At 41.9% G+C, this 10,267-nt stretch overlaps 1 protein-coding gene across 2 annotated transcripts in view; it reads left to right on the top strand.

Annotated features, from left to right (window-relative positions):
- Positions 1 to 1,727: 1,727 nt before the first annotated feature.
- The window catches only part of LOC141139205 (cysteine-rich venom protein tigrin-like), a 65,735-nt gene continuing 57,195 nt past the window's right edge, over positions 1,728 to 10,267 (top strand). For both annotated transcript variants that reach the window (XM_073625124.1, XM_073625122.1), the window contains exons 1-2: positions 1,728 to 1,859; positions 8,584 to 8,651. In XM_073625124.1, the coding sequence (XP_073481225.1) occupies positions 8,589 to 8,651 (63 nt within the window). In that variant the 5' untranslated portion in view covers positions 1,728 to 1,859; positions 8,584 to 8,588. The remainder of the gene's footprint in view (positions 1,860 to 8,583; positions 8,652 to 10,267) is intronic.

The following is a 10,267-nucleotide window of genomic DNA, read 5'->3' as shown; positions in this document are numbered from 1 at the left end:
GTGTCCCCGCTTGAAGTTCCTGTGCCCGTGTCCCCTTTTGAAGTTCCTGTGCCTGTGTCCCCGCTTGAAGTTCCTGTGTCTCCGCTTGAAGTGCCTGTGTCCCCGCTTGAAGTTCCTGTGCCTGTGTCCCCAATTGAAGTGCCTGTGTCCCTGCTTGAAGTTCCGGTGCCTGTGTCCCCAATTGAAGTTCCAGTGCCTGTGTCCCCGCTTGAAGTTCCTGTACTTGTGTCCCCACTTGAAGTTCTACCTCCTGACTGTACGTATGCCTCGAATGACACCATGGTCTTTAAGCAGGACCTGGAGATTTTTGAAAGAGCTTTGCAAGCGACGAAAGTCTTTCCAGCAAGGACTTAAACAAAAAAGCCCAATGGGAATAAGGAAAAGTTTTCTAACTCTTCTATTGATTCATATAGTATGGACGTTGTTGACGCACTATCTGTTCATGTCCAGAAGGCATTCCTATGGGGGGGAGCTGTCACGGTCCCTACCATGCCCTGTGCATACGGCCAGGCGTGGTCATGCACCAAGTGGCTCAAGGAGGTTTCTTTGCCTCTGAGCCACACCTCAGTTCCTTATGCTGCCCCGTGCACAGATTTATAGCTCAGGTAGCTTCTTACCTTGTTAGCGTGAGCTGTGTGTATTTGCAAGGGTGAGCATACATCTCTGCAATATGGACTCCAACCAAGGTAAGCCCTTACAGTGCCCTGGCAAAGGTCATTATGCCCCATCCACATCCTCCCATATGACCCATCTTCCCCAACACCCTGAACCGTCAACCAACCATAGGAGAAAGAGGAGTGCTACTGAGGGAAGTTTTAACCCACATGCGTATATAGATGCCATAGGGGTCCCAAGGGGGGTCCCGGATGAGTTTAAAGCCTAAGACAAAGTAAAGGCAGGTTTTGAGTCTCTGATTCTCATAATCGCTGTCAACAAAAATGTAGACTGGATAAATTACATTTATTACAACCAGCAGCAGTTTGTGAATTACACCAGAGATGCCTTACAGGGGATTGCTGACCAATTAGCCCCCACACATTTCAGAATAGGATGGCCTTGGACCTTATTTTAGCAGAGAAGGGGGGTGTTTGTAAAATGATAGAAGGTACAGGGACATGCTGTACATACATCCCTGACAACACTGGTCCAAATGGTAAGGTCACCCTGGCCATCAAAAAGTTGGAAAGCTTATCAGTAGAGCTGAATGCAGGTATCTCAGACCCATGGGACCAATATTTTAGCTGGATGAGTGGGTGGAAAAATATTTTAGCCCAAATAGGTATAGCTGTCTTGATCATTTTGATCATCCTCGCTCTGATGGTTTATGCACCAACCAACAGCTCCCACTGCTGGATTCCCACACGTATTTTGACATGTCAATAGGCCATTGTTCACTGATTACTGAATTATCAGTGTTGAGAATCTTTCACTGTGTTTGATTTCTCATTTTATTCTCAACAGAGCTGTCCTGAAAACACAGCAGCAATTAAGTATTGCAATGTCACCATTGTTAATCCCATTGCCCAAGATTTTTGTTGGATGGATGTTTTCTCAGGTGCGTTCTTCACTCCTTCCTCTATTTTTGTTATCATTTCTAAGAAACCACATAGAGCATACCTTATTACTCATAAGAAAAGCTTAACAAGCGGACAATCAATAGTGGAAATTTTTTTTAAAAGGTGATCCGAGTTTAATTACATAAATCCTTTAAATAAATCTTTACACAACCCTTTACATCAATGGCTAAATCAATGATAGCATTGTTTTGACTGTTATAAATACAGAAATGTTCCTACGTACTTAAACCTGTGTGGGATCTACTTATCTTACACTTCTCTGGGAAACTGAAGAGTTATCAGGTATGTGCCTTCAAACTTTACTTGTTTGTTCACTGATAGCATAGATCAGCCTTTCTCAACCTTTTACCCTGGAGAAACCTTTATTTTAAGGTCTCAAGGAAGCCCTTCTAAAAAATATTAGATCTACAACTCAAGGTAAATGACCATGATTGTAAAGTCGTAGAAAGAAATAGAGCAGATCATTTTACAACATTCCCCGGATATAGAAGACAACAGTAATCTTAAAATGAATAATGTTGGCATAGACTGTGAAAACTGTAGTTTTCTTTTATATGCTACTTAGTGGAGAGTTGAACACCACCCCCCCACCACCACTACCACACACTGGTTGTCAGTGAAAAAGTAACCCCTTATATTTGTGGCCAGTGAAGAAGTAAACCTTTAAATCAGCCTTTCTCTACCTTTTATCAAAGAGGAACCCTTGAAATAACTTTCTGGGGGAACCCCTACTAAAAATGACTAGATATATCATGAGTTTTAGATATATTAGTGTGATGGTCAGTAGGAGGAATGCTCCTTACACTTGTGGTTATTGGGAGGAATTCCTCCTTACAGATAGCTTAAAAGATCATTGGTTTCAGTGGGAACTTATCTGAGAGGCAGAAATGTCTCATTGCTCAAGGAACCCCTAGCAATCTCTGGAGGAACCCTGGTTGAGAAACCCTGTTTTAACTGTATGTTAGTGGAAAGTGGAAAATTACCCTCTTACACTAGTGGTCATTGCAGGTGGCAACTTCTGAAGGAGCCATAGTTGAGAAAAGACTGGTATAGATACTGCTGTCATAACTGGGGAATTTGGATACATCTCTTGATGTTATAAGAACCTTCTTGGGTGCTAAGAAGACCTTTAAAGATAAAATCTGAGCATAGATTAAGGTTTGCCACAAAGCATAGTCTTGTAAAGGGAGATATCTAATTTTCTATCTGTAGGTGTTTGTGTTCACTGGTTCAGGCACCAATTATTTTTTTGCTTCAAATCTATCTAAAGCAAAAAAAATAACACAACATTTAGAACAGTGGTCTCAAAACTGTGGCCTCACGGGCCAGGTGTGGCCATTTGTTTGCCTTTATCTGGCACTCAAGGCAATATTCCTCCCAACAATAAGGGACTATTCCACCCAATGACAACAATGATAGGGCACTATTCCTCCCAATGAAACCAATGATGGGGCACTTATCCTCCCAATGATGCCAATGATGGGACACTCTTCCTCCAATGACACCAATGATGGGGCACTATTCCTCCCACTGACACCAATGATGGGGCACTTTTCCTCCCACATACACTATGAAAAAGGGGCAATTCCTCCCACAGACACCAATGGTGAGGGGAAATTCTTCCAACTGATACCAACAATTAGGCACTATTCTTCCCACCAACACCAAAGATGGGGCACCATTCCTCCCACTGAGACCATTTTGTACTCTCACTGGTCACTGTCCTGCCCTCCTAAAGTCTGAAGGGCAGTAAACTGGCCATTTTTTTTCAAAAGTTTGGAGTCTTCTGATTTAGAAGAAAATTGTATGCACTATTGGGGAAATTTACTTTCACATATGTCCCAGAGACAAAACAGAATGTAAGCAATTTCTCAAAAGTGAGGGCAAATCTCCTCCTAGACTGTTGTATCTGGAAAAAATACTTCCTATTGGAAGATCTCATTTTTTCCCTGGTAACACTCAAAATGTAGGATTTATCTGCATTGTCAATCCCAGTGATAATGATCACCAGGATATACAATAAGAGAGTGTATCTCCCGAATGAGAACACAGACAGCAATGAAAAGAAAAATTGGTTTTAGAAATACTTTAAAAGAAACCCTTACAGCGAGAATACAAGGGTGTGATTTCTGAAAATGTTAGTTGCGTGGTTGTAATTCTGCTTTATCCTGGTTCTCCTCCTATCTATCTCAGTGCACTTTCAGTGCCACTTAGAACTCCATCTCCTCTACTCCTCTTCCTCTCTCTGTTGGAGTACCCCAAGGCTCTGTCCTTGGGCCCCTCCTATTCTCGCTCTGTACCTCTTCCCTGGGCCAGTTGATAACCTCCCATGGCTTCCAATACCACCTTTACATCGATGACACCCAAATCTATCTCTCACCCCTCAACTCAGCCCCTCGATCTCCTCACGGATCTCAAACTTACTGAATGACGTCTCAGTATGGATGTCACACCACTTTCTCAAACTCAATCTTTCTAAAACTGAGCTTGTAATATTTCCTCCTTCCCGGTCCCCCCTCCCCATGACTTTACCATTAAGATCAACAGCACAACCATTGGTCCCTCCACACATGCCAGGGTGCTGGGTGTAATCCTTGACTCTGACCTCTCCTTCGGCCCACACATCCAATCACTGGCTAAATCCTGCCGCCTTAACCTCCGCAACATCTCCAGAATTTGACCCTTCCTGACTAATGACACCACAAAGCAACTTATTCACTCCTTGATTATTTCCCGCCTTGACTACTGCAACTCTCTCCTTAATGGCCTACCCTTACGCAGGCTAACTCCCCCTTCAGTCTATTACGAATGCTGCTGCTAGACTAATGCACCTCACTAACCGATCCCTGAGTGCTGCTCCTCTCTGCCAATCCCTTCACTGGCTTCTCCTACCCCACCATATAAAATTCAAAATTCTAACCACAACATACAAGGCCATCCACAACATCGCCCCCAGCTACATCAGCAACCTCATCTGCAGATATCACCCAAATCGTCCCCTCCGCTCTTCTCAGGACCTCCTGCTCTCTAGCTCCCTTGTTACCTCCTCTCATACCCTTCTTCAGGACTTCTTCAGAGCCTCTCCCATCCTCTGGAATTCCCTGCCCCGGTATATCCAATCAGCCCCTAACCTGTCCACCTTTAGGAGATCCCTGAAAACTCACTTATTCATGGAAGTCTATCCCACACCCACCTAACAACCCCATCAAATCATTCCCCGCATCTATTACCTTTTGTACCACAACCCCCCTCCACCCTCAATAATAACCCCCCTCTCTGCCTCTCCATCCTCAATAATAACCCCCCTCCCTGCCTCTCCACCCTCAATAATAACCCCACTCCCTGATTCTCCACCCTCAATAATAACCCCCCTCCCTGCCTCTTCACCCTCAATAATAACCTCCCTCCCTCCCCGCTTCTCCACCCTCAATAATAACACCACTCCCTGCCTCTCCACCCTCAAGAATAACCCCCCTCCCCACTTCTCCACCCTCAATAATAACCTCCCGCCCTGCCTCTCCACCGACAACAATAACCCCCCCCTCCCTGCCTCTCCACCCTCAATAATAACCCTCCCTCCTGCAGAAACAGCAGTGCACTGATGGTTAATGAGCGACAATGTAGTATGGAGGGGGGGTGTGTATTGATGAGGGTAGTAAGGGAAGGGGTCCTGTGTAATTATGGGGGAGGGGGTCCAGTGAAATGATGTGGGAGGGGGGTCCTGTAATTATGGTGGTAGTATGGGGTATGGGGGTCCTATGTAGTCATTTGGGTAGTATGGGGTAGGGAGTGAGTGCTGTGTAATGATGGGGGTGGGGGCGAAATTGCATAGGGGGAGGCCCAAGGAAATGTTTGCCCAGGGTCCAATTAATATTAAAGACGGCCCTGCTTGCATGATCAGTGACCTGGAAAAAACAAATCCATTGAGTAAGCCTAACTGTAAGACAACTAACATTTTCAAAAAGCGGTTTGCAATTCTGATTTGTCGCCATAATAGGAATAGAGGGGGAAATCTTTCGACCGGGACATTTGCTCTGATAACATCTGTCCAGGACAGCCTTTCTCAAACTTTTCAACACAAAGGAACCCTTGATACCCTATGATCTGGTCTCAGGGATCCCCTGCTAAAATTTAGAGTATCTATAACTCATGATACATTAGTGTGATGGTCAGTAAGAAGAATGCTCCTTATACTTGTGGTCATTGTTAATAAGTTTTCAATATATGATGTCTATATGTTTCCATCTTTCCTTCCCCCCCTTTTTGTTTTTTTTTTTTTAGTTATTTTTTGTTTTGGTTATGTTAGTTTGTATAATGTATTTGTAAGATGTTTGCTGGTATGCCATTAATGTATGTATATTTGTCTATTTGTACAATAGTTTTCCAATAAAACTAGGATTGAATACACTTGTGGTCATTGGGAAAAATCCCCCTCCCCCTTACAGATAGCTAAAAAGATCAATGGTATCAGTGGGTACTTATCTGAAAGCAGTGGCGGCTGGTGCTCAATATTTTTGGGGGGTGGCAAACCAACGCGGGAGATGTACGGAAAGGTGGCGATTTCTCCCCCCCTTCCCGCAGGAGATGGTTGGGAAGGGGGCATTCCCCCCCCTTCCCCCCCCCCGCAGGGGACAAACGGGAAGGCGGCGATCAGAGGCCTTCTTACCTTAGGAGGCAGATGACAAGGATCTGGGATAGGGGTGCTGCTCCAGGTTCTCCGGCTGAACAGAAAGTGGGTCCTGAGACCCGACTAGCCAGGAGTCCTAAGACTCACCCTTTTTTAAGCCGATTAGAGCCTCAGGCTCTAATCATGTGCGTCAAAAAAAACCAAAAACATTGAAATCCATGCTTCCGGCACCCTGCATGTAAATTAGGGGCTGGGCACATGGATTAATGAGATGGTGCCCCTGAGCCCCATATGGACGGACCCCCACTGTCTGAACGTCAGAAATTGCTCAATGCTCAAGGAACCCTAATTGACAAACCCTGCTCTAAGATGACATTTCCTCACTTTGGAGAGATTTCCTCTCGTTTTATTCTTGGGTTTACAGGAACTGAAGGTAAATCTCCCCAGTGGGACACAGCAATACAAATCTGACAGGGGTGCAGGGGGGGGGCTGCCATTTTTGTTAAGGGGCTTTAACTCTCCCCAATGCTATCTAAAATAAATTCTGTATAGCCAAAAATGTTGGCTATACAGAATGTTACCATATCAGTGTATGTATATATCTTGGCTATGTTTTCATGCCTTGAATGATGTCACCAGAAAAAATCTGCACCAATGGAAGGAGCACCAGATCAAATGAGAGTCCAGATTCATTTCTTGATTTGCGCTATAAAACAATGCACACCAATAAATTGATTTGGACTCTTATCATATGAACTCACATTCAAATTCCAGCTCATCTTGGATTATTTTTTTCTTCACTGATGAATGCATATCAGGGTCAACAGTCTAGTTATGATTTAACAACTAATTAGCCAAGACAACTTACTAGCCATTCCAGGTAAAAAAAAAATCTAAAGCCAAAAGTATAAGTTTTGTTACGGCTTACCAGCCCTTTAAGTGATGGAGTATTTCAGGAAAATACCCCATTACAGTCACTAAATGATGAGCATAGGAAAGATGATGAGCATAGGAAATAACCATATTAGATACAATATGGCTGTGCAAATTTTGAGACATTCAGGCAGCAAAGCTTATAAATAGATAGACCCCTTTCACTAAAAATGTGTGCTGTCCATGAAGAGCAGTTGAATCTGCAGAGGACAATGCCAAAGTGAAGGTAAGTATTGCAGTTGAGTTTTTTTTTTATTTTTTTTTATTTAAGGTATTAGGCAATATTTTTAATTTTTTTTAGTTGAAGTTGGAGGCTTGATTTGATTTTGTCTAGAACCAGAACTAATAAAGAATAAATATGTTTAGGCCTCATGCACACAGGACGTTTTGCAAACTCTCCTAGAAGCCTTTCTTCCTGGCCAAAAAAAAAAAAGCTTTTTTTTGTGCCAACTTTTAGCATCATTTAGGAGCATTCTGCCAGCAAATCAATCCCAAAAAAGGCTAAAAAAAAAAAAAAAGTTTTATTCCGCTCCTAGAACCTGAACCTTAAAAAATGCTTCTAGATTAAAATAGTGTGCATCGACACATAAGATAACACTATTTGCTTCTAGAAGTAGAAAAAAATGCTTGAAGCAGAGTTCCACCCAAAAGTGGAACTTCGCTTTAAGGCCTCCTCCCCGACTCCTGTTTGTGAAACAGAGCTTTTGGGGAGGAGGGGGGAGCAGGTCCCCAAATTTGACAGGTACCTGCTCCCACTTCCGTTCTGGTTGCCTAGGCGTACGGAATTTGAAGTTCTCCTTCCTGAAGTCTTCCGGGACATATGACAGGTTCTAGAAGACTTCGGGGCCAGTCACTGACCGCAGTGTCGCTTGCACTTGCGCACCCGGCTGTGAAGCTGCAGGCTGTCACAGCCGGGGGCCCATAGTAGAGGACACGGTGAGAACACGGCTGGGGTGGGTACACCGCTGGACTGTGGGAGAGGTAAGTGGCTGTTTACTGAAAGTCAGTAGCCACACTATTTGTAGTTGCTGACTTTTAATAAACAAACAAATGACTGGAACTTCGCTTTAAAATCTGCTGCTAGGAGCGTTTTTTTAAGCTAGTGTGCATGGAGTCTGAAGCTTGTAAACAACTCTAAAGCTTTTACATGCTTTTAGCCCCGTCAAGCGTTGTTTCTGCCCAAACTCTGCTGCTCCTGGACGCACTGGCAGTGTTTTTTTTTTTTCCTGCCTCTAAACTCTCCTGCCACTAAACGCTGTTAAAATCCAATGTGTGCATGGGCACTTAAGTGAACATGCAGGGGAGTTTAGTGGCAGGGGAAAAAAAAAAACGCCGGATGCCCCTAGAAGCAGCTGCAAAAGCGTCCAGTGTACATGAGGCCTTACAATTTATGTGACATTCAAACTATTGAAAAAAGTGCCAACAAATACACAAAATATGTTACAGGGCAAATGAAGACCATGCTGATCTCCACCCTCTGCCTGCTGGCCTTGATAGCACAAGCTGCTGCACAGGTATGTCATTTATGTTTTCTTTTCCATCATATAAGACCCAGTTTGCCTTCACTATACTTACCTTCATCCAGGGGCGTAACTAGAAATAGCAGGGCCCCATAGCAAAATGTTGTATGGGGCCCCCCTGCAAACAGCCCCCCCCCCCACAGCTGCCCTAGTGTCAATGCAGCGTGACCTGTGCCCAATGCAGCATGACCTGTGCCCAATACAGCATGACCTGTGCCCAATACAGCGTGACCTGTGCCCCATACAGCATGACCTGTGCCCAATACAGCCTGGTCTGCCTGTGCCCCATACAGCCCCACCTATGCAGAGGAAGAGGCAAGCCACCTGGATCAGCAGAGAGCGGGATTGCCCGCTGTAATAGCTTTCATTTGAATTTCCTGTCTTCCCGGTGCTTATCGTCACATAGCCCCACCTCTTGGCCCGACGCCTTTGATGACATCACATGTCCCGTAGACATGTGCAGGATGAAAAAATTTGTTTAGTTTAGTTTAGTTTCAATTCGTTATTTAACTAAATTCGTTTAGTTAAATTCGTTGAATTCGTTACATTCGTTTTCGGAATTCGTTTCGTTCCGTATTCAAACTCGAAAAAATTCGACCGCATTCGAAAAAATTCGACCATATTCGAAAAAAAACTATCAAATTCGAAAAAATTCTACCACATTCGAAAAAAACTGTCAAATTCGAAAAAATTCTACCACACTCGAAAAAAACTGTCAAATTCGAAAAAATTCTACCACACTCGAAAAAAACTGTCAAATTCAAAAAAATTCTACCACATTCGAAAAAAACTATAAAATTCGAAAAAATTCTACCACATTCGAAAAAAAACATTAACTGAATTTGAAAAACTATATTTGAAATTCGTATAGAATGAAATTGAATTCCAATAGAAAAGATTAGAATAGAAAATATAAAAGAATAGCATTCTATACGAAATTCGAATTTCGGAAGATGGCTTCTGAAATTCAAATTTCGTATAGAATGAATTCAAATTTGAATAGAAAATAATAGAAAAGAATAGACTAGAAAAACAATAGAACAGAACAGAATAAAATATAATATATATATTATATCTTATTCTATTCTGTTCTATTGTTTTTCTAGTCTATTCTTTCTACTCTATTCTAATCTTTTCTATTCAAATTCAAATTCAATTTATACGAAATTTGAATTTCGGAAGATGGTTATATATATATATATATATATATATATATATATATATATATATATATATGTATATATATATATGTATATATTATTATATTTTTTCTATTCTGTTCTATTGTTTTTCTATTATTTTCTGTTATATTCTAATCTTTTCTATTTGAATTCAAATTAATTCTATACAAAATTCGAATTTTGGAAAATGGTTATATAGAAATAGAATGAAATCAAATTCTAATAGAAAAGAATAGAATAGAAAAACAATAGAACAGTAGAGCAGAATAGAAAGAAATATTTTATATATATATATATATATATAAAACATCTTCTGAAATTGGAATTTGGTACAGAATAGATTAGAATAGAATATTTTATATGTTTTTCTATTCTGTTCTATTGTTTTTCTGTTCTAGTCTTTTCTATTAGAGTTCGATTTTATTCTAT

This window comes from Aquarana catesbeiana, linkage group LG04 (genome assembly GCF_042186555.1).
Source record: "Aquarana catesbeiana isolate 2022-GZ linkage group LG04, ASM4218655v1, whole genome shotgun sequence".
NCBI lineage: Eukaryota > Metazoa > Chordata > Amphibia > Anura > Ranidae > Aquarana > Aquarana catesbeiana.
Note: the sequence above shows the minus strand (reverse complement) of the source record. Positions and strands in the feature narration are given on the sequence as shown.